The 25,691-nt window shown below is 41.5% G+C and overlaps 1 protein-coding gene across 2 annotated transcripts in view; it reads right to left on the bottom strand.

The window, feature by feature from the left end:
- Nucleotides 1-25,345, bottom strand: part of METTL24 (methyltransferase like 24) — a 163,473-nt gene extending 138,128 nt beyond the window's left edge. The window contains exon 1 of one of the 2 annotated variants that reach the window (XM_088840636.1): nt 24,806-25,345. In XM_088840636.1, coding sequence (XP_088696762.1) covers nt 24,806-25,123 — 318 coding nt within the window. In that variant the 5' untranslated portion in view covers nt 25,124-25,345. The remainder of the gene's footprint in view (nt 1-24,805) is intronic. The other variant, XM_055432956.2, reaches the window with a different exon arrangement.
- Between the last annotated feature and the right edge of the window lie 346 nt (nt 25,346-25,691).

Below are 25,691 nucleotides of genomic sequence, written 5' to 3'. Positions count from 1 at the left end.
ACTATCTGGTAGCCTGAGTGAATCCTGCTGGCAATTAGAGATAAGACTCTGGTTCTGGGACATGCCTCACATGATTCTATATTTATAGAACATTTTTCTGTCTGAGTGCACTGTAAGTTATAGTGCCTGACAAGTAGAACCAGCCCAATAAATGTTTCTTTTTCATCTGTGGAAGGCTGCCAGCAGTATAAAACAAGGCAGAGAGAGAGAGCTGGCTGGACAACTCTGGAACCAAAAGCACTTTAAGCTTCAAACCTAAATGGAAGGAAAGATCTACAGTCTTTATCATTAAGTGGCCCTTTTCGGGAACATGAAGAATTGCTGAAGGAAGCAGACCTCTTCAGAGTTCAATTATTGCCGGGTTTGTGACTCTGAACTGAGAATTCTTTGGCAAAGAAGAGTGGGACTCTCCAAGATTAGAAGTGAAGCTGCCAAAGAGTTATCTGACCTCGGCCCTGTCCCCTTTCCCCATATCAGACTGAATAACAAGACTAAAGGGGGAAAATTGTGCAAATAAATACAGCCAATCTAAGCTGATGAGAAATTCTGACTATATTTCTCAAATGGAAGGGAAAGGAGGATTAACACCTCCTTGCATCAAAGAACAAACAAACTTCCACCAACAAGGAAAAGCTTTAAAAACAAACAGGTTATAGACTTCAGAGGACAGAAACTATCTCTAGCCTTAAATTTTATTTGTTTCATACTAGCAGAGAATCATTGTATTCAAAGAGAACTTAAGGGTGATCAAGACCAACTCCGGAGAAGGCAATGGCAACCCACTCCATTACTCTTGCCCGGAAAATCCCATGGGTGGAGGAGCCTGGAAGGCTGCAGTCCATGGGGTCGCTAAGAGTCGGACATGACTCAGCTACTTCACTTTCACTTTTCACTTTCACGCATTGGAGAAGGAAATGAAAACCCACTCCAGTGTTCTTGCCTGGAGAATCCCAGGGACGGGGGAGCCTGGTGGGCTGCTGTCTGTGGGGTTGCACAGACTAGGACACAACTGAAGCAACTTAGCAGCAGCAGCTAAGCAACTCCTTTATATTAATAATATAAGTGAAGAAAATGAAGCTCAGAGAACTGAAGTGACACACAAGCCACACAGGTAGGAGGGGGCAGGGCTTTAGGCTGCTAGTTACATCCTAGCTCTGCTAGATGATGCTGCCTCCATCCCAGGTTCAAGTGTTTCATCTTCGCCATGTCTAGTTTTCCTATTAAGATAGACATTGTATGCCCAATAGCAACTTAGAAGGGATTCCCAGGTAAAAACCACAATGGGTGTCTTGTACTAACACACTCACTGATGCATTGGGTAACAAACTCAGGAAATTCTTTATCCACAAGATGTGGAATACATTAAAAAATTCTCCAGTGGCTCTGCAAATGTCATACATGACAAATATTCAGTGAGTTAAACAGAAGGATTAGAAAAGATTTAGGCCTTTCTGATGAATGGCAATAGTATATCTAAGTTGAGACAAGGGCAGCCTGAGTCTCTGAATGATAGCAAGAAGATGAGATCTTGCCTCTCATCCCCACAAACCCACACTGAAAACACTGCGTGAGTGATAAATATTTTTTATTTTAACCTACCGAAATTTTGAGGATGTTGTTACTGCATAACCTAGCCTATCCTGACTGATAAGGGTCCCTAAAAGGCACTGGGTAAAAAATGTCTATCATAATTCTAAGTGTATCCCCACACCCTTTCCAATGCCATGGCATCAGGGATTGGATGATAAGCTAGAATAGACCGTTGGTCTCATGGAGATTCTCCCATAAGGAAAGAAAAGAAGTATAACCAAAGACAATCCATTGCCAGGACAAGATTCAAGGAAGTTAGGAAATGCTTAGATAAAGACCAGAAGGACACAAACAGATCCTACTCTTTAGTCTGTTTCCTGAGAGCATCTTGTCCCTAAAGTGTCAGGCCAGGCCTCTTTCCTCCTAACCAGAATCCTCTTTGTTATTCCCCAATCAGTTCAAATTCCACTTACTCGTCAGGATCCAGTTTTAGTCCCACATACTTCTCCCAAATTTCTTAATCACTCAAGCCTCTGCTATACACAAGATAAACTATGCAAAGCAGGTGCTTCAGCAACTATTGCTTATACTTCTCATTTTATAACTAATCAGATGTTTGTTTGTCATAGGTTTGTCTGCGTATTAAAAAGCAGAGACATCATTTTGTCAACAAAGGTCCATATAGTCAAAGCTATGGCTTTTCCAGTAGTCTTGTATGGATGTAAACAGCTGGAACATAAAGAAGGCTGAGCACCGAAGAACTGATGCTTTCAAACTGTGGTACTGGAGAATACTCTTGAGAGTCCCTTGGACAGCAAGGAGATCAAACGAAATCAACCTTGAATATTCATTGGAAGGACTGATGCTGAAGCTGAAGCTTCAATACTTTAGCTATCTGATGGGAAAAGCACCGACCCACTGGAAAAGACCCTAATGCTAGGAAAGACAAGGCAGGAGAAGAAGAGGGTGATAAAGGATGAGATAGTTGGATGGCGTCACTGTCAATGGACATGACTTTGAGCAAACTCCGGGAGATAGTGAAGGACAGGGAAGCCTGGCATGCTGAACCTCATGGGGTCGCAGAGTCGGACCTGACCCAGTGACTTAATAACAACAGATGTTTGTTATAATTTGTTTCTAATGTGTCAATATTGTTTCTAGAACCAGATTACAAACCTTGTGAGAAGGTAAAACAATGTGTTTTACTTCTTTTGCAGTCCCCCACAGAAGTGATTCCAAGAGATATTTTTACATTGATTTAAATGCCAGCAAGGAAAGAACATAATAGAATTCTTAGGATTAAGGATAATTTTTTTTTTTTTACTATTTTGGAAGAAAGTAGGGAAATTTACTAGCAGGGATTTATAGCAATATCTTAATCTAGCTAAATATAAATACTATTTATTTATTTCCGTGGAAATAAATTGTTATCAAACTTAAATGTCTTTGACTCAAATTCAAGTAAAAGAGATGACAAGTAGTTTAGCAGGAATTCTGAGAGAAACTTTAAGAAACATTGGGGAGTTTTTTGTTTTTGTTATTTTTTTACTGTTGTTGTGGGTTTATTTGTTATTTGGCTGTACCACTGAGCATGTAGGATCTTAGTTCCCCGACCAGTGATTGAACTCTTGCCCCCTGAATTGGGAGGACAGAATCTTAACCACTGGACCACCGGGGAAGTTTCCAAGAAAGCATTTTGAAAGAAAGAAAGCAGGCATTGTTGAGAATTTAAGATATTTCATTCAAAATTAACATCTGTTTGGGTACAAATATGCAATGAAACATTACTTAGCCATTAAGAAAATGAAATAATGCCATTTGCAGAAACATGGATGGACCTAGAGATTATCATACTGAGTGAAGTAAGTCAGAGAAAGACAAATAAATACTATCACTTATATGTGGAATCTAAAAAAAAATGATAACAATGAACTTATTTACAAAACAGAAAAAGAGTCACAGATGTAAAAAAAAAAAACACGGTTACCAAGGGAAAAAGCGGGGAAGGGATAAATTGGGAGGTTGGGATTGACATATACACACTGCTGCTGCTGCTGCTAAGTCACTTCAGTCGTGTCCGACTCTGTGTGACCCTATAGAGGGAAGCCCACCAGGCTCCCCCGACCCTGGGATTCTCCAGGCAAGAACACTGGAGTGGGTTGCCATTTCCTTCTCCAATGTGTGAAAGTGAAAAGTGAAAGTGAAGTCGCTCAGTCGTGTACGACCCTTAGCGACCCCACGGACTGCAGCCTATCAGGCTCCTCCATCCATGGGATTTTCTAGTCAAAAGTACTGGAGTGGCTTGCCATTGCCTTCTCTGCTACTATATATAAAATAAATAACTAATAAGGACCTACTGTCAAGCCCAGGAAACTCTACTCGATACTCTGTAATGACCTATATGGGAAAAGAATCTAAAAAAGAGTGGAAATACATATATATATAACTGATTCACTTTACTATACAGCAGAAATTAATACAACATTGTAAATCAACTATATTCCAATAAAAATATTTAGAGATTATGAAGGTTAAAAATTAACATCTGTTTTAATATATTAAAAAGCTAATAAATATCTCCCTATTGGTTATAAAATTTAAGTTAAATCTGCATATATTCTATATCTTGAAATCATAAAGTTAGGTTTTATCCAAATCTATTTGTTAAAAAGAGCACAGAGTTTTTCTATAAAATAGAAAGTTTGTTTTCACAATGCTAAAGATTGTTGGCATGCAGCCTTGAAACTATAAATATCTGTCACTATAAATTTTGTTAAATGCAGAAAAATTAATGCTTCGGTAAAGGTGAAAACAGGCTTCCCTGGTGATTCAGACAGTAAAGAATCTACTTTCAATGCGGGAGAACTGGGTGTGATCTCTGGGTTGGGAAGATCCCCTGGAGGAGGGCATGGCAACCCACTCCAGTATTCTTGCCTGGAGAATCCCCATGGACAGAGGAGCCTGGCAGGCTACAGTCCATGGGCTTGCAGAGTCAGACACCACTGAGCAACTAAGCACAGCACAAAGGTGAAAACTATGTTTGCCATGGGGTTTGATCCCAAAGAGCCTTGCAGAGACTGACCTGCTCATAACTGACCTGATCTAGTTTTACTCATTCCGTCTACATAGCAATGCTGTGTAGATCCTCTTAAAAGTAACAGAATTCCTCATTGTAGGAATTCACTTTATAAATAAATTCCAACATACTTTAGAACATAGTGCACAGTTTTTGTTTTCTTCCACATATATTACAGCAGAAGCACTCCTAATGTGTCTATATAACACCAACTTGTCAGATGAACTGACAATATTTTCTCTACCTGTGCACTCCTGCTGCTACCAACTTAGTCATATTTTTACCAGGAGTCATTTGATTTGTTCCCAAACCAGTTTATGTCAGTTGTACAAGCTACTGAAATTACATAATTTCATTAAAATTTAGGTAAAATGATGAAATCTGTACACAGAAAGAAAATCGGTTTTCTTTTCTATAGAAACCAAGTCGAGAAAAAACTAGGTGCTATTTTTAAATACTGTTGCATTAAGCATGGGTGAAGTAACTGTAAAAAAGAATAACAGAGGCACTTAAACCTAGAGGTGTTCTGCACTCAGATTGCTTCAGAACTGACAAATTCTTGCTCTACTTAAGAAACCAAAACTGGAAATTGTTGGTGATACAGTTCAAATGGGTTTTTGCAAGAATTTCAGCAAGGGGACATACTCACAGCAAAAGATTGGCCAACAAATGCACTTGCATATGTTTTAAGTTCAAATGGGCTGTGCGTATACTATTCTCTATTTTAACCACCTTCTATATAATTGACTGATTACTGTGAATTGATGACTATGTATATGGGTCCACTTGCTAATTATATGGTTGTAGAGATTCCATAAGTACACAGTTAGAAAGTGAAACATTTCTAATTAACTTAGATGCTGGACTAATGTTGGTGCATAGCTGAGGAAATATAAACATAAAGCAGGACTGTGGACAAGGCAGAAGACTGGAAGAGATGACCTCTAACATAATAACATAGCTTCTCAAGAAGCTAGGAATTTTTTTTTTTTCTAAATGCTAAAATTTTTTAGCATTTAGCATCAGTGCAGTTCAGTTCAATCGCTCAGTCATGTCCGACTCTTTGAGACCCCATGAATCGCAGCACGCCAGGCCTCCCTGTCCATCACCAACTCCCGGAGTTCACTCAAACTCATGTCCATTGAGTCAGTGATGCCATCCAGCCATCTCATCCTCTGTCATCCCCTTCTCCTCCTGCCCCCAATTCCCCCCAGCATCAGGGTCTTTTCCAGTGAGTCAACTCGTCACATGAGGTAGCCAAAGTATTGAAGTTTCAGCTTTAGCATCAGTCCTTCCAATGAACACCCAGGATTGATCTCCTTTAGAATGGACTGGTTGGATCTCCTTGCAGTCCAAGGGACTCTCAAGAGTCTTCTCCAGCACCACAGTTCAAAAGCATCAATTCTTCAGCACTCAGCTTTCTTCACAGTCCAACTCTCACATCCATACATGACCACTGGAAAAACCATAGCCTTGACTAGACGGACCTTTGTTTAGAAGAAGCACTTTACAAATGAAATGACATAAAAATCAATAACAGGGAGGAACAAGGGCTACAATTCTGAAAACAAACCATGAGGCCCTTCTTTAAGATGTAGCTTGAGATCCAGGAGAGCTGAATAGGCCATCAGTAGGGCTGCACATATTTCAACACCAGGCCAGGCCTGGGCTGGTCCCAACTCCACAGGCTGTTAACCAGGACTCTGAGTTCTACCTCCTGAGGAGTCAGCCCAGTTGAGATGATTACAGTAGACAAAAGCCCATCACACAAGCACACCTCAGTTAGAGACCAACACTAGTTATTAAAATACCTACTCCCAACTTCAGGAATCAACCATTCAAATCATAACTGAACCTGTCTTAACCCAGCACTCAAGCCTCCCAAGGGAGGGAGTGGTACTTCACAAGAGGCCTGAGGTGGCAGGGGCAGGGCTTGGGGCATCCGTATTCTGAAAACCCCTATGAGTGATTCTGATTCACTCTCAAATTAAGAGTTTTTCTGAGGTCCATGAACCCCCTGAAATCAACTGTAAACAAATGTATATGCAAACAGATGTTCAGTATTCTGGAACACTTATCCATAGCTTTCATCTAATTGTTTTCATCAAATTTTCATAATTCAAAGAATGTGAAGATTCATTGTTCTGAACTCAGTTCAAGTCTTCACCAATCTGGTTGTCTACATAAACCAGAGGAAATTTGAGAAGAAGCTGAACACAAGCATTCCCTGTACAGAGACTTCCTGTTATATTTCTCTTTTTCGCTTTAGTTTTTTTTCCCTCCAAACTCCAATCTGTTCCTATTTCTTCACTTCTATTTTTAAACTGAAATTTTTTGGTTTCAAAATAACTATAATCTAAAAGCTCCTCTGATAAAAAGCAGGGAAAATTAAGTTTCCAATTTCCCTTACAATATTTCTCCCATTCTTATATGACTTTGTTATTAAAAAAATTTTTTTAAACCTTACAAGCACTTTTGATCTGCTTTTCATATTAGGCTAATAACTTGACCAAACATATGTGTCTTTCTTTTAATTAACAGCATCCTGGCTTGCCTATATTTTTAAAATAACAAATTATACATAGAGATAGTACTTTTTTTCCTGTTCCTTGTCTTGACACATCACTATAACAGGAATGATACTATATTGTATGTGTTAAATAGGCTCCAATCTGTGCTGGCGGTTTGGTTTTATAAATAAGAACATTCTTTGTCCAGGAAGAAGGCCTAGGCAATCAGATTTTCCAAAACAATTCTCTGTATCCAGGGTACCCAAATAAATTCAAGCACTTCAGTATCAAAACTGATGTAGCTGTCTGCTCCTGATTGAGGTTATGTCCTCTAAGTGCACATTAGTTAAATAAGCCATTTTTTACTATTTCTGTGCAAAATGAATATTCACTATTCAAAAGAACATTCCCTATCATAATTATATAATCAGTTCAAATCTGTTCTTAAGTAATGCAAGGCATGCTTGAAATTCCAACCTGACAAAATGGCTAAAAGTAAGCTTTAAAATACATTATTTGACTTGGGAAATATCTAAGAAGACTTTGTATCAAACTTAACATCTACAGTAGTCAACAGATTTTGCTGAGATACAGATTTCAGCATGGAGGTAGTCACAGTGTATAGTAGACACTATTCTAAATATGACCTCAGTCAACCTGGGTTATAATCTCTATTTACCTGAAACCAATTATTTAAGCAGATTTCTTCTTGACAGAATGGAAATAAAAGAACCTCACTCATAAAGATACTATGAGAACCAGTAGGATAACATCACAGCAAGCCTGTGGAAGCTGGGGAGTTATGAAAGTAAGATATTAGCATAACTGCTGTTCTCTTTAACACAAATGCCCTCCAAAAAGTATAGGATGCGTCCTGTACACAAGTCATCATGAATGAGGTGACAAGGGTCCTATGGATGAAAATGAAGGCAAGAAAAAGAAAGAGCCAAGGGAGCTGAAGTCCTTAAGCAGAAGCACTCACTCATAGAAGAGGTGCAGTGGGCCGACCAGTGCCTGACCATTTCATTTGACAAACACCTGGTACTCTGAGTCAGAGCTCTATGCAGAAAACTGATGCACTAAGAGCCCAGCAAGCTCACAGTGATGGCAGCTGGGGATCCCCTTTATCTGGCAAACAGCCAGCTCCTGCATTCCTAATGTAGGGCTGTACGTGCCTGATATGACAATGCATCTTCCAGGCTTGGGGCGCTGATGAGAGAGTGAGCACCACCCAGTTCACCAGTAGCCAAGTAACCACACTGAGACACCAAGCCAGGTGCTTCCTCGGAAAGCAAGCACGTGGGCTCCAACTTTCTACTGAGTCTGCCCATGCCCAATAGTGAGCACCATCAGACTGGGGTCCCAGGGCTCTTGCACAGTTACTTTATCTGGACAGAGCAAAACGTGTGGGTTCACACCTGCCATTCATTCCATGGGCTTCTGAGAATATTTTTTAACTGAGATATGATTAACACACCATAAAATTTACCATTTTTAGAGTGAACTATTAAGTGGCGCTTGATATATACACAGATTAGGCAACCATCACACTAAGTCCAGAATATTTTCATCACCTTGAAAAACAAAAAAAAACATTTCCAGTAGCAGCCATTCCCCATTCCCCTCGTTCCCTCCCCTCTCTCCAGCCCCTAGCAACCACTAATCCATTCCCTGCCTCTATAGATTTGCATATTCTGGTTATTTCATTAAAATGCAGTGATGCAATGTGTGGCCTTCTGGGACTCTTCTCTGTCACTTATCACAGTATTTTCAAGGTTCATCCACACTGTAGCATGGATCAGGACATGGACAAGTTTTGTACAAACATGTTTTCAATTCTCTTAGGTGTATACCTAGATGGGTAATTGCTAGGCGCTCTTGAACCCTAAAGTTCATATTAGCACTCTCTGTGTAAACTACCTTCCATGGCAGACAGAAGGATATACAGTTCACCAGGGTTCCCAAAAGCCAAAGGAAGTAATGAAGATGCATAAGAAGGGGAAAGGAGGCTATGCATGAAGCAATATATCACTATTCCCAAAATGTCACTAGTAATATATTTCCCCTATATCACAAAACAGCAGTAGCCATAGCCAGGATGAGGGGAACAGCACTGGACCTAAGTGGGCACAGCCAACATGTAATGAGTGTTAACTATGTCCATCCAAGGCACTATGCTGAGCATATTACATGGCTTGTCTAATCATAGAGAGCATGTAGGAAACTTGATTTTTTTAAATAAACACTGATTGCAACCAATTCTGCCTTCCTGCCAGAGTGGCTTAATTCATCCCGAAGCTGGGCCTGGATGCAGAAGAGAAAACTAAATTGCCTAAGTAAGAAAATGACATACATTTAGGGTTTGTTTGCCTGTAAGCTCAAGAGAATTGGATGGGAATGATGCTTTGAAGGCTTGAAAAATGAAGAAAGGGACTGATATGTAAATAAGAGAAGGCAAGATCAATGGTATAGGAGCCTAAGAAGAAAGGACAGTATAAGAAATTCTCAATGGGCAAGAAATCCTTAATCAATTTTATGTTGATTTTTGTTTTGAACTTCACTGACATCTCCCTCTCTTACCCTGAGACTATCAGTAATGCCTAGATCATTCTAGGGGATAAAAGAAGTGGGCAGTGCAAAACAGAGGAGATGGCAGTGGCCAGAGGTGAAATATTCAGCTAGGAGAGTGATCAGAAAATTTAAATGCTAGATATTACTAGAAAATTGAGTGAAGGAAAGGTACTGGATCTTTCACAGCACACAGTTCAAACCATTTTAAGTATTAAACAAAGAGTGAACTCAGAGCTGGAAAAAAATGGGTTCATCTGGCTATCATAATAAAATCTGAACAATTCTATATGTGTGTTAGAAAAGGTGGGTAACAGGAAAACACCAGGGTTTAAATTATTTTAACATTCACTGCCTAGAAATGGCCTCAAAACAAAGACCTTGGATGACTTTATGATGCCATTCCCATGAGTGATTAGAGAGGACTAAAGCATGTCTTCAGTATCCCTGTGGAAAGCCTTGGCCCATTCTTCTCATGCTGCAGATGGCAAAACTCTAGCACAAGGGTCTTGAGGACTAGACTGGGGCCACAGTAGGTCACTGGTCTCCCCCACAGTCACAGTCATATTTAGGTGGCCCTGAGGCTACTCCCAGAGCTGCTGCTGCTGCTGCTAAGTCACTTCAGTCATGTCTGACTCTGTGCGACCCCATAGACAGAAGCCCACCAGGCTCCCCCATCCCTGGGATTCTCCAGGCAAGAACACTGGAGTGGGTTGCCATTTCCTTCTCCAGTGCATGAAAGCGAAAAGTGAAACTGAAGTCGCTCAGTCATGTCCGACCCTCAGCAACCCCATGGACTGCAGCCTTCCAGGCTCCTCCGTCCATGCAGGGGTTGGCAAATGTCTTCTGTAAAGAGTCTGATAGTAAATATTTTAGACTTTGTGAGCCAAGAGGCAAAATCAAGTATATTAAATAGATTCTTACATAATGAGAAACAAATTTCTACATTTTTATTGATGGAATTAAAAATATATTGAAACTGTACAACATTTTTTGTAATATACTATTTTTGGATAGCAGTTTGCTTCATTGGGGTTCAAAGTTAGTGTTTCCTAACATCATATCAATTGCAAATATTCATCTATAAAAACCATTCTTCACTCATGGGCCATTACAAAATGGGTACAGGCTGGATATGGCTCCAAATCTCTGCAGTACAGTCCCATAATCTGAAGCAAAGTCAATGCTGGGAGCTCTCTTCCAAGAGTCTGGGTGTAAAGCCCTGATCCAGAAATTAGAGATCTGGAGGGGGTCTTGGAATAGCTCTTAAAAGATCCAAATGTTCCTCAAACACATTGGTCTAGTACCCCAGTGATTGAAACAACCATTTTTCAGCCTTATTTACTAAGCACCTGCTTTGTACTGGTTCTATCATAGTCTCTGGGGATCGAGTGGTGACCAGGGCACATGAGCCCCCCACCTTTATAGGGGATGCGACTGCAAACAAGAATTAGAGAAAGAAAAAATGTCAGAGAGTGGGAATGCCATAGAGAATATAAGAGGAGGTATCAGAAGGGCAACTGGGATAGGGAGCTACTTTGGATAAAGTAAGGAGTTCCTTTTCCTCAATATTCTTCATTCTTCATTTTATCAGACATCGTATACTGTTTCCAATGTGACTTGGGGGAGAGTAAAATATAATCCCATTGTGCTTTGATTTGCTTCCTCTGCTTATTGGTAGGATTTTTCATCTCTGTACTCACCTCTCTCTTTCCATATTATAACTGTATTATATTATCGAGTAATTATATATGCTATCTGTGTAATCTACATAATATATATTATTTATTAGTCTTTCAGATTTCCTTTTCTATTAATTCCCGGTTAAGGCTGTTTGTTTATCTGATCAGTTGTTTATCTTTTCTTTTCTTATTGTTTTGTTTTTTTTAAAAAAACTTTAGGGTATTAACCCTTTATTTGTGGTGATGTGTGTGTGCAGTCGCTCAGTCGTGTCCAACACTTGGCAACCCTTTGGACTGTAGCTCACCAGGCTTCTTTGTCCATGGGATTCTCCAGGCAAGAATACTGGAGTGGGTTGCCATGCCCATCTCCAGGGTATCTTCCCAACCCAGGAATCAAACCCCCCGCATCTTCTGTGTCTCCTGCATTGCAGGTGGATTCTTTATCCACTGAACCATTGAGGAAGCCGTTATTCATGATATGCATTGCAAATACTCTCTCCCAGCCTATGATTTGCCTTTTAATTTTGTGTCTTTTGTTTAAAAGAAGATTTTAATTTTCAGGTGGTAAATGATCTACCTTACATGAGATTTGGTTGTCCGCTGCCCTTTTCAGTGGGCAAATTGAGAGTCAAGGATATTGAGTTTACACCTTCATCTCATCGCTTTTAGCGATGTCTTACCCACATTTATTAGTGTCTCTGAGCCTCAGCTTCCTCATCTGAAAAATGAGGACAATTCCTACCTCACAGATTTTTTGTGAAAATTAAATGAAAGGATACTAGCATAGTGGCCCCCTAACACCTCACTTTAATTGTAAGCATTTTGAAGCCCTTATAGTATGCAAAATACTATATGCAGGGTCAGTACTTAGATTTAGTTTATCATGTTGGTTGAGTTTGTCTTTTAAATGAATATAAAGTGCCAAGTATAATAATATGCACTTAATTATTAGACTAAAATATGGAAGACGGAACCAGAAAAACAGAGCAATTATTAACTCCTTAACCCACAATTACTCCAGTGGACTCCCCTAAACAAAAGAAGTAGCAGAGTAATAGTAAGTGGCAGTATTAAATAGGTGATTTGTAAGCATCCTTTTAAGTGAAAATTGTATTCCAAAAGCTTGGAAATGCATTTCATACTGTCAGCCCTAACACAGGCCAAAATTATTTAACAGAAATATTGTAAATGATATTTATAATTGGATTTGAGGGAAAAAAATCACAGACTGATAGGAACAGGTAAGCCCTAGCAATTTTATAATAAATGAGTTACATGAGGAATAAGTTTATAATTAAAATGCTAACAAAAAGTTAATATTTACTTCCAGCTTTTACTTAAGATTTTAAAAAAATATTTCAGTACTGGAAATATTGACAGCTAAGGATATTATGCTGCTACTGCTGCTAAGTCACTTCAGTCGTGTCCGACTCTGTGCGACCCCATAGATGGAAGCCCACCAGGCTCCCCTGTCCCTGGGATTCTCCAGGCAAGAACACCGGAGTGGGTTGCCATTTCCTTCTCCCATGTATATTATACATGCTATAAATTTCAAGAATAATAAAAGGGATATTAAAAATTTCAATGAATATTGTGCTTCATACTACCCAGTCACATGGGCCTACATGTGTTTGATGTTCAGGAGCCAGCATCACAGCAATACAAGGTTGAACAGAGACAACTTAATTTACAAAACTATTTTCACAGGCCAGGCATTTTCACCTACACACTCTCCTTTAGTATTCATGAGTTAAGTACTACTAATTTTTTACAGAGGAGGAAACTAAAGTTCAGACAGGGTACGTCACTTGTCCACATTCAATAAGTAGGGGGTCAGAATTTAAACTTCTGACCTCAAGTGTAAAATTATGAGCCCGTCTTATAGGTGAGGATGCATGATAAAAAGTTTTCATGACATTTGCAAATCCATGTAAATAAGTCCCCTAGGATCTCAGGTGTTACTTGGCTTCTCCATATTCTACCCCTAAAATTGCTGAATGAAGAGACCTCCTTTCATACATAACCAAATCATTCTGCACTCAATGGGTATGTGGTTTTGCTAATTAGGATTTTTAATTGAGTTGTTATGTTCTACTGTGGTGCTGTAGAAGACCCTTGAAAGTCCCTTGGACAGCAAGGAGATCAGACCAGTCAATCCTACAGGAAATCAACTCTGAATATTCATTGGAAGTATTGTTGCTGAAGCTGAACCTCCAATAGTTTGGCCATCTGATGCAAAGAGCCAACTCACTGGAAAAGACCCTGATGCTGGGAAAGACTGAAGCCAAAAGGAGAGGGGGCAGCAGAGGATGAGATGCTTAGATAGCATGACTGACTCAATGGATAGGAATTTGAGCAAACTCCAGGAGATAGTGAAGGACAGGGGAGCCTGGCATGCTATAGTCCATGGGGTTGAATAGTCAGATATGACTTAGCGACTGAACAGCAATAACAACTCAAAGTATATGAACAATAAACTAAAAATACTTGTTGTCTTATTGTGTGCAATAACAAACACTGCTGCTGCTGCTGTGCTGCTAAGTTGCTTCAGTCGTGTCCGACTCTGTGCAACCCCATAAACAGCAGCCCACCAGGCTCCCCCATCCCTGGGATTCTCCAGGCAAGAATACTGAAGTGGGTTGCATTTCCTTCTCCAATGTATGAAAGTGAAAAGTGAAAGTGAAGTCGCTCAGTTGTATCCGACTCTTAGTGACCCCATGGACTGCAGCCTACCAGGCTCCTCCGTCCATGGCATTTTCCAGGCAAGAGTACTGAAGTGGAGTGCCATCACCTTCTCCAAATAACAAACACTACACAACATGAATACTCTCTGATTTGTGACCAGATTCTGAAAACATGCTTGGAAGTCTTTCAGCTTGCTCTGACTAAAAATAAGTAAGTGATTGCCATGAAGATGCATTTTAAACATGAAGCCTGATTCACCTCACCAGAGGTCTTTGTTTCATTTACACTTACGGTTTTATTTATTCAAATAACTTGCCTTTTTTCCCCAGAAAAAAAGACCTACAGATCATCACCCCATCAAGGCTCTACAAAGAGAATAAACAATGTCAATGAGAATCACTGTACTTAAAAAACTCCAGGACACACTACAGCGCTGTTTATAAGATGTAAATCGTGTCTTGTTTTATTTCACTGTTCTGCTAAATTCAGGTGTCTGCTTCATTTTAGATCTATGTCCCTTGAAAAGAGCCTCCCATGCTTTATTCAATACTGCCAAACGTGCAGATTCAGCGAGGCAGTGGAAACAGCGAACTTGAGACATGACCTAGAGGTGTCCATTTAGATACGGATGATTGAAGGGTTACCATAGTGTGGTGGCCATAAGTGCTACTCACCAAGCAGTTCCTGCTCTCTGACTTCTGAGCACACAACAGACCTCAGCCCCCTGCATGGGTAGGGCCCAGCAACCAGCTCTAGTCATTGGAATGTGAGCACAAGTGCTAAGTCTGGCTTCTGGCCAGGACAGTTAATAATGCCACACAAGAGCCTCCAGAGCAGTTATCCCTCTGCCGAGGTGACAGGCAATGTTCCAGTCTGGGGTCTGGAGAGAGGATGAAGATAGTGCAGAGCAGCACCCAACCCCTGCCAACCCGCAACAGATATGCAGCACAAGCAAGAAACACCTTTGTCAGTCAGAGCCCTAAGATTCGAGGGTTGTTTGTGATCACAGCATAAACTGGCCTCTCCTGCCAGATACCCAAGACAAAGAACGGCATGAAAAAGAACTTGGTGTCTCTAGTGATAAGTTAGCAGATTTGTATGATTTAGTGTCTGGCACTAAATGTTATTATCTTGTCAGGGAAAGGTCCATTAGCCCATAGTTATTCGGACCCCAATCATCATGTTCCAAAATCTGAATTAAATAGAGCAAGCAAAATTGAAGAGGGAAAGCTACAGTTGTAACCTTCCAAACTGCCAACTCTAATTTATTGATCTGCCAGGGTTCTTGGTTGTAAACAATAGAAACCACTCTGGCTAGTTAAGTAGAAAAGGAATTGACTAAAGATTTATTAGCTAACAGAATCTCAAGGGCAGGAGGAATACCACCAAGGGCACCAGTGTAGCCTGCACTGCCCCACCACTGGGCACAGACGCCACTGTTCATCCCACCACCCTAGGCCCTGGATGCCTCCACGAGAACCAGAGGCTCTGAGTTCCTTGTCCTGAAACTTGCTTCTTCAGGTCTCCAAAGTACAATCCAAACTCTCACGAAGGTGTATGTGAATGGTGAAGCCTAGGTCACAAGAATGCTCCTTAGAGCCAAGGAAATTTATTCTTTACCTTTTTTTCTTAGAAAGGTGGAGAATTCCTGAAACACAGGAAGGGAATTCAAAGGTAGGGCCTAGAAGAAGGATAAATACCCATTGGTTGTGGTGGTTAGTCGCTAAGTCATGTCAGCTCTTGCAACCCCATGGACTGTAGTCTGCCAGGTTCCTCCATCCCTGGCATTCTCTAGGCAAGAATACTGGAGTGGGTTGCCATTTCCTTCTCCAGGGAATCTTCCCAACCCAGGATTCAAACCCAGGTTTCCTGCATTGCAGGCAGATTCTTCACCAAATGAGCTATGAGGAAAGCCCAAATAGCCATTATATATTTGATAATAGGTAATATCTGGAGAGAAGGGAACGGCAACCCACTCGAGTATTCTTGCCTAGAGAATTCCATGTACTGAGGACCCTGGTGGGCTACAGTTCATGGGGTCACAAGAGTCAGACAAGACTTAGCAACTAAACCCCCACCACAAATGGGTAACATGGATAACCAATGTCCTCAATACACATTTTAGTCCATAATCAAGTTCTGAGAGCTGTTCTGGTTTCTGTAGGTCTTTCTTCAATTCTACCCAAGTGCCCTTCCAGTGAATCCCTGTTTTCACTAGCTTCAGTTGGGTTCTGCCATTTGCAATCTGTATCAGAGTCTTGATACAGAAGTAATCATATGTTGAAGAACCCCAAACTAATTGCAAAGAAGGCTGTAAATATTCAGATGCTCTGAAGAATTTTTCAGATCTTTTTTGGCAAAGTAACTCTCTGAACTGACAGACAAAAGAATCAAACAAAGAACATAAAACCCTAACTTTGGTTTGAGAACCCTAGTGGGGGTCATGAGCTGAATACTGATTATATTTATCTTCTCCACAAAAGTCCTCACAAATAATGTCTTACTTAAAAATAAAAGAAAAAGAAAAATATTGCATAGATATAGATCTTGTGTATATATGCCAAACTGAATAAAAAAATCAGAAGTATGCACAAGTTACCAACTTATTGATGAGTGCTACTTGGAATAAGTTTATCTCTAACAGTTCTAAATAGAGAAACTATTAACCAATAAAGAAACACACAAAGGGAAAGGCACAGAAGCTAAGCTCTGAGATTATTATATATAAAAAAATACCTAGGCTCTATTTCTAGGTACTCAGAAAATTTACTCTTTCTCTAAGAATGGCTCCCTGGACGGGGGAGGCAGAGGTACAGTTTGGATATTGGGCTAGGTTTGTGGCCTGTGGCTAGTACTGGCTGATCCAGGGTGAGTATCTAATGGACACAGCCCAGGAGTCAAGGGAGGTGAGTCTCACTATGGTGGCACCGGAGGGAGAAGGCCAAGGAAAGCTGAGATTTCCAGAGTAACCTTTTTCCTTCTCTCCTCAACATCATGATCATTTACCTCTTCCTACAATTCAGTGATAAATTCCCAAGTTTTCTCAATAAATTCAATTCTTTTTTTTTCCTTAAGCTAGGCCAGAGTCTTTTTTTTTAATAACCAAAAGAATATTGTATTAACTAAGTACACTCCCCTAAAGCTTACTCTCCCCAGTAGCCAACTCCAGCCTTAGGTTACTGAACTCTCTTGACTAGGAATGACATAAAAGGATCCTTAGTTTCTGTGTATTCAGTATTTATGTCCCGAGCTGCCACTGAGCTTAGCAGCATTAACCTGGTTTGTCACTTTTTAGGAAAAGTAATTGCAAATTTTGACACCTGGCTCAGGGGTTGAAACTTCAAACGCCTTTACAGATCAGATAATATAAAGGCAGACAGTGCTCAACTGGACTCCACTGGACAGTATATGCTGCATCTGAAGATGTTTATGTTTAGTTACTTGAAACACTGTGTGGCTCAAACAAAATTCTTCACAGGCCCAATTTACCTCCTTGAGTTGTAAACTAACAGGCCACTTTGCTATTAGTTTAAATTACGTATGGTCATAGACTAGAAAGCTCATAAAAGTCAATTTTGTTTCAATCATTTGAGTAGGATAAAAATGCTTCTTGGACAGCAAATTTTCCCACCCTGTTTTAATAGAAAATTCTACAGGTCATTAATACGATTGATGTGAGGTATCTAAAAGAACTCAAGGGCTGCTTTTAAGAGAAGCTTATCAACGCTGGTAGATAATGTGCCTTAGTGTGAGTCTCATGGTAATGAAGCAGGCACCTGCTACTTCCTACGAATCACAGAATAAAGAACCAAACTACTTATAAGCACAAGGACTCCAAAGATGTCATAACACAGATGGAAAAAAATCAAATGTCTACTATTCTTAACAGTCTCCAGTTGAACTACACAGCTCTGATTCTCTTTATAGACCAAAAATGAAATCCAATTCGAGAAAAATGATAAGGCTTCCTGTTTCTTGGAGAAAATGAACTGGACGAATTGCACACAGAAAACCTAAAATCTCCACCACCAATTGTTGAAAAACAGTAGGGCCTCCATTAGCAGTTCTTTTACCCACAGAATGCTCTCAGAGGAGCTGTGAGGTTTGGAAGGAGTGCAGAAGCCTACTCTCCATCAAAGTTTTCATCAGAACCTGCTTTTTATTTTTTTGACGAAACTAAGCAACTGCTATTTCACACCCACATATCGCTGGAATCCATTCAATTACCCTCAACGACTGTTTAAAATGAAAATGCTGTGCCTCCTGAGGCCAATGTGAGAGGATTAATGAATGTTGCTCCTGAAGGACAGACATGTAGGGAAACAGCAGAAACCTAAAGACGCTGGAAACTACTGCTGGGCCTTATTTTACAAGCAATTCAAACCTACCTTCAAGTATTTTGTAAAGAATAACAATGTTTAAGGCAGTTGGATATACCAAGGGGCCTACTACGCCATTTTTCCTCCTTCCTCTTGATGACAATCATGGAATGAGAAAACTAAGAGGATGACAAGAAGGGAGGAAGAAAAGACAGAATTTTGCCGTATGGTTTTTCAGGAGAAGAGGAAACAGCATTTTTCCCCTGACACGCTGTTCCAAAGGATCTGCAACTAACACACCAAGCCAGCACTTTGCTGGGTTCTGTAGCTCTGTGACTCAGAAGTCACTTTTTTATCCAACATATTAAATGTCAAGCAAAATATCTCCGATAAGAGAGAACAAATTTCTTCAGGAAGCTTTGCTCCTGTATGAGTTCTGATGAAACAAAATTCACATTTTAAAGCAAGAAAAGAAAAATTTAAATAAACTTTGTTCTCGACCCGTCTGGACCTCCACCCTCCCTTCCGGTGTGCATTGTGCACCTGCATTATTCATTAACCAGACCACCCCAATGGCAGAAATATCAGCTTAGCCATAAAGGTCAATTTTTTTTCTTCTGGAGCCAGCCACATAATTTCTTAGAAGGCAACCTTCCTTTCTCAATCCCGTAAAACACCACGATGACCCACCACTCAGCTTATACACGCAGACTTTTTGGTAACTTTATGTACAATGCCAATTTAGTACTTCCCCAAAGCTGGCTTAAAGCTCAACATTCAGAAAACTAAGATCGTGGCATCTGGTCCCATCACTTCATGGCAAATAGATGGGGAAACAGTGGCTGGTTTTAATTTGCGGGGGGGAGCTCCAAAGTCACTGCAGATGGTGACTGCATCCATGAAATTAAAAGACGCTTACTCCTTGGAAGGAAAGTTATGACCAACCTAGACAGTATATTAAAAAGCAGAGACATTACTTTGCGAACAACGGTCCGTCTAGTCAAGGCTATGATTTTTCCAGTAGTCATGTATGGATGTGAGAGTCGGACTATAAAGAAAGCTGAGTGCCAAAGAACTGATGCTTTTGAACTGTGGTATTGGAGAAGACTCTTGAGAGTCCCTTGGACTGCAAGGAGATCCAGCCAGTCCATCCTAAAGGAGATCAGTCCTGGGTGTTCATTGGAAGGACTGATGTTGAAGCTGAAACTCCAATACATTGGCCACCTCATGCAAAGAGTTGACTCACTGGAAAAGACTCTGATGCTGGGAAGGATTGGGGGCGGGAGGAGAAGGGGACGACAGAGGATAAGATGGCTGGATGGCATCACCGACTCAATGGACGTGAGTTTGAGTGAACTCCGGGAGTTGGTGATGGACAGGGAGGCCTGCTGTGCTGCGATTCATGGGGTCGCAAAGAGTCGTACATGACTGAGCGACTGAACTGAACTGAACTGAAAGGAGAGCAACTGCTACGGAACAGACCAGGTCAGGTGACCTGGAGAGATACTGGGCCTTCCTTAATGGAAATTCTTACCTTAAATACTCACTTCCGTTCCGTTCCGTCACTCAGTTGTGTCCGACTCTTTGCGACCCCGTGGACTGTAGCCTACCAGGCTTCTCTGTCCATGGGATTCTCCAGGCAAGAATACTGGAGTGGGTTACCGTTTCCTTCTCCAGGGGATCTTCCCGACCCAGGGATTGAACCCGGGTCTCCAGCATTGGAGGCAGATGCATTAACCTCTGAGCCACCAGGGAAGCCCAAATACTCACTTAGGACTTCATTAATGTTACTAGCTATATTATTTGTATTTTACCTATTTCACAAGATTATTATTTCTTGTACTACCAAATGTGTGATGGAGCCTCCAATAAAATTAACAATGATTAGGCAAGTTTAAACAATTGACCAAATACATTGTCCTATAAGATCAAAGATTATAACAGTGTAACTTTAGATATAAGAAGACACAACAAGAGACATTTCCTAGACCATAACTGACTAGTAAAACACATGGTCCAGAGGCTTTTGACTATTGTTACCAGGGCCAAGTGCAGTAACAGGGCACTGAGCAGCCTATCAATGAAATCTTTGACTGACCTGGCAATGAGCGTTCCTAGGGCCTCGGGACAAGTTGGTCATGAAATGCCTCTCAAACCTTGGTCAAAATTAAGATCAAAAGGGAGGGGATTGTAGAACAGAGACTGTTGCCTACTATCTAGTTCTATAAGAATCAAGTCATTAGCCACTACATTCACTGACCTACAATATCCTGGAATTCAGGACAAAAGCAGGATGAGGCACTCTGTGCTCTGAGAAAAGATAGGCCTTCAGATAGGTAGATATTTTCAGGAGTAAATTCATGAACCCATACTTAGAAAAGGGCTAAAACCTTTAAAGAGATCTGTTACTTACGAATAACAGTAACTCTTCATCAAGCTGTGTGCTTGATTGCAGTACCCTTTCTAGAGAATCACTTATACGGCCTCCCCCTTTACCTCTTTGGAGCAGTTCTCAAAGTTCTCTGAGAGATTGTCTCCTGGGTTATAACACTCAGGAGACTACTATAATACTTTGGTTCAAGTAAAATTTTCCATTTCTTTCTTAGATTGACTACTGATTAATTTTTTGTCAACAGTACTTCTCCTGGGCATATGAGCCATATATTTTAATACTTTTAGGTAGCTTGCCAACTTGTAAAAGAAACATCTAACCAAGATTATAGAAAAAAGTATAATCAAGAAGACCATCATTAGTCCTCTGTTTATGTCCCCCAGAAGAACTTTAGCCATGTAATCACAGTAAATGTCTAAAAAAAAAAAAACACAGACAGAAAACAGAAAGTAAAAGAATAAAAAAGAATTACAGTGATATTTGTATGCTTAAAGTTTCTGTACTATACAAAAATGTACGGATTCTAGGGGAGTTCTAATCCCACGGGGCAGGGTTTATCCACCATGTATCATTTGCCCTCATTTCATAATGCTGTAAGATTAGAACCTCTGATGTGAAAGAGGATTTAATATTTAGAGCTATTTCTTGTAGCTTGGTGAAAGAAGAGGATAAGAAAAAAGTAAAAGAATTACATGAGGACTACACATCATTTCTCTTTTTTATAACAGATTATTTGCTTTAAGAGAAGCATAAGCTATGATTAAAGTGGCAATATAATTGCTGAATTTTTGTGCCTCTAACACCTGCAAAGGAAGCACATTGACAAGAAACACTTGGCAACCCAATTATTTCATGCAGGTTTTCATCCACCCAGAAAGCCATCCTCAAAATAGAATGGAACTTTTTCTCCTTCACCAATCTGGTAGGTGCCTACGGCAAAGTATCCAAGAACCTAAGTAATATTGTTTATCATTATCCTCAACAAACAAAATTTAAATAAAATAGGATCCAAGGAATTTAACACATTATTTCCAAACTTATTACATTAATTAACTGTGCATTCAGTTTATATTTCACCTCGTCTCGACGGGAGGCTAAAAAGGAACAAGACTTATCCCTGGGGAGACAGGGGCCATTGCACTCTGTTCCCTAAACAGGGAGAACAGACTAGATAGCTGCTCTTTCCAGTTTGGAGGAACATTTTAATTTGATTGTGAAATAATGGAAAAACAAATTCAAGATTCCCACTATCTAGGAATTTGGGAAAGTCAGACTGTATACCTTGAAAATAAGAAAATAACTAACTAGCTAGGGGGAAGAAAATCCAGGGAAATTTTTTTCTTTAAGAGGCTAAAACCTAAAACAATACTTTAAAAATATAGTTATTTTAATTGCTATGTTCACTCAATTATTTCTTATATATTTTTAACCAAAGACATTTACATACATACATAATAGGTTGAAATAATAAGATTCTTATTTTTTACTTATTGGTATCTTGGGAATAAACATTTACTAAGGGTCGCTGGGAAATGTGATCCTTTCCATCATGAACAACTGTGCAGACAAAACATTCAATCTAAAATAGATTATTAGGTCACAACACGTACAAGGCAACTCACAAATCAGAAGGCATTTCTGTTGTCTCCCAAACTGGTGAAAGATTAGCAAGGAAGTAGGAATGATGAAAAAAGGTTTCTGGGCCACAATCCTTGACCTGAATGTTCAATGATGGAAAGGGCATGAATCATACGATGGGGGTAAAAGAATCAGCATAAACCAAAGGAGTGGAAAGAAGTTATAACAAATGATATTTAGGGAATGGTTGAGGCTAAAGACTCGGGACAGATTAGTAAAAATTAAAGCAACCATTATTGAATGCTTACAACATGTGAGGTTCTATGCAAATATTTCCTTTTTTAAAATTTACTTTTAAAACTGAGTCCCAGGGCTCAGACTTGCATCTCTGTCTTTGCTAGCAACCTTCACTGCCCAGGTGATCTCCTGTAGTCTCACAGCTTTAAAAGAGCTACTTGTACACAGAGGATTCCCACATCTCTATCTTCAGCCTGGACATTTCCTCCAATTTCAGAATCCTATGTCCAACTGCCTATGTGACATTTCCAAATGGATGTCCAAAGGATAACTCAAACTCAAGATGTTTGAAACAAAACTCCTGATTTCCATCCACTCCCCCGAAAACACAAAACAACAAAAACTACTCCTTTCTCATCTTCCTGCAAAATATATCCAATGTTAGACCACTTCTCACACCTCCACTTAAGCCACTCTAAGTCACCACCGTCTCCAGCAGGAATCACTACAGCAGCCTCCTAAAGGAAGCAGATATGAGCTTGCCCTCCAGAGGCCCTTTGAGTCTATGCATTCCAAACCTTTCCATTTGAGGCTCCAGTTATCGATTCTGTTGTCTGAAGTGGAGGCTGATTTAAGAATGATTCTTCAACAGGTAAAAGTGAAACAATGGAGGCTGAGAGCAGATGTGAAAAGGCAAGTGCAAGGTTGCGTTAGGGGTGCCCAAGATGGAACATTTGAGAACATCCAGAGGGACAAAAGAACCTGAAGTCCTAAGCAATATTAAGTCCTGAGTCAAATGGCCCCTCCAGGTTAGCCTTTCTTGACTCCTCAAGCAGAGTTCAAGACTTTAATTATAGCATTTGACACATTATTGGATGTCTGTGCTCTGTGCCTCCCCTACTAGACTCTGAGCTCATGTTGTACCCCAGCCCCTGATGCAGCATGGTCATCAGGATTGTCCTGGTAAGCGCTTACCTTTGCAAAAGGGTGTTTAAAAGCCTTTGGCAAACATGGTATCATGGGAAGTGCCTTAGAAGAATGAAGGAAGTGACTACATTGCTCTAGAAGAGCAAACTAAGACTTAACATAGGAAATGAGGTTTCAGATATAGATGTCTGATTTATCCAGGAAGATAACACTGATGGATTAGACAGGGACAGCAGCGGTGAGGAAAGACAGAGGTCAAGGCTTGAAGAGGAAGTGACAGAAAGGAAAACAGAGGAAACTGGCAGACATGCCATTGAAAAGTAGGTTAGGAGTTAAAGAAAGCAGTAGAGTCCAAAGAAGAGTTTTTCTCTCTCCCCAATGGGGGGGGGGGGGGATGTTTAAAAGGAAAGAGGAAAAGCAAGGCAACAGAAAGAAGCTGCCCCAAAGGATGTGGTTAGGGTTGATGGGTATAAAGACCAGGCAAGCTCAGACCTTCAGTTCTTAATCTTTTCATTCCCAAGTACCAAGTAAATTACTGAGCTCCAAGAGGCAGATAGAAGGCCAGAGGCTTAAAACTCAGAGGTCAAAATTGAATAAAATAACTACTCAATGCGTGAGCCAAGAAGTTAATGAGGTAGGGAGACCAACGCTGTTTGTGTTGTAAGACAAATCCAGGTTATTACTTCAGTCCTCCAGGTCCAATTAATTTTCCATTAAGTGGTGCTGGGGGCTGGACTTCTCACCCTCCGCTCACCACCCTGCCGACGACGTCTGCGGTGGAATTCAAGGAAAATTCGACTGAGTGGATCTTCATCACTGCCATGAAGGTAGAGTGGAAAAGCAATTCACAGTGGCTACCCACTCAGCTTTGTGCAGGCCTCACGGAGAAAACCGGGAGGAGCAGAAAATACAAACAAAACCAGAACTCCTTTCTTTCCCGCTCTTCCCCCTCCTCCCCCAAAAAAGTAAGCTCCTTGAGAGCAGGCCTTGGTGCTTCGCTGCTGGATGCCCGCGTAACAGTGGGCCTGGCACACAGTGAACACTCAGCAAATACTAGTTGATTATTGAATGAACCCGGCTCCCACTTCATCGAATCTGGGCATTGAAGGATGCCACCAGTGGTGCTGCTTAAGAGAGCGCAGAGGTGAGAGAGGAAGCAAAAGATTTTTTTGTTTGTTTTATGGGTTTTTTTGAAGGTCGCAGTTTGGGCACTCCGCGGATGCCTGGAGTTGAGGGCTCTGGAGCGAGTCCGGGCGGGGGATCCCGGGCTAAAGACCAAGATTGCATCTTTTGCAACTGACCTTCAGGCGGGGACGCCCGCGCAGGGCGCAGCAGCCGGGCTCCGGCGTCCCACTCCTGCCGCCCCCCGCCGGCGCTCGGCGCCCGCTGCGCACGTAGGTCACCTGCCTCCGGCGGGCGCCGCGCAGCTGGCCGGGCGCGGGCTGCAGGTGCGACCCGGGCGGTCGGGGGGCCTGGCCTGGCGGGGAGCTGGGGGCTCGGGGCTGGGGCCCGGCGCGCTGCAGCTCCGCGCAGAGCCGCAGGCCGAGCAGCAGAGCGGCGGCGAGCAGACAGCGGCGCAGGGCACGGCAGCCCCTCCCGGGCAGCCTCTCCCGCGCCATGGCGGGCTGGCCCGGCCCGGGGCTCCGCTCCACCGCCCGCACGCGCCCACCCGCAGCGGGGATGTGGCCCCGCGGGCCCGAGCTGCCAACTGTGGGAACTCCCCCGCAGGCCCCGGACCCGCCTCTCTTCCTCTGTTCAAGGAAGCCTCGGCGTAACCTTATCCAGCCCGGCTGGCAAGGGCGCGCGGAACGGCGGGCCAGGCGGGGTCCCAGGGACGCAGGCAGCTCGCCTGAGCCAGACTCCCGGCCCAGCCCCACCTCGAGGGTCCCCGAGGAGGCGCCCTCCAGCCCAGGCTCTGAAAACTACACGGCCAGAAAGAGCACAGTCCTAACGGGATCCTGGGCCATAACTTCATTTTCTAGTATTAGTGTTGTGGAAGAAACACAGGAGGAGGATAGGTGAGCTGCCAGATTTTGCTGCAAGGAACAAATTCCGATTGTCAAGCAGCTTGTGCCATGAAGCACATTGTAAGAATACATCACACGTATATGCTCAGGTTTACAACTTCTCTCCCTCAAGAAAGAAGGGTAGGGGGAGGAGAGAATAGCGCTGGATGCAGAATAATCA

Source organism: Moschus berezovskii, chromosome 10, assembly GCF_049115385.1.
Source record: "Moschus berezovskii isolate FMDL1 chromosome 10, NW_MosBer_1.0, whole genome shotgun sequence".
In the NCBI taxonomy this organism is placed as follows: Eukaryota; Metazoa; Chordata; class Mammalia; order Artiodactyla; family Moschidae; genus Moschus; species Moschus berezovskii.
The sequence above is the reverse complement of the archived record's forward strand: the minus strand, read 5'-3'. Positions and strand labels throughout refer to the sequence as shown.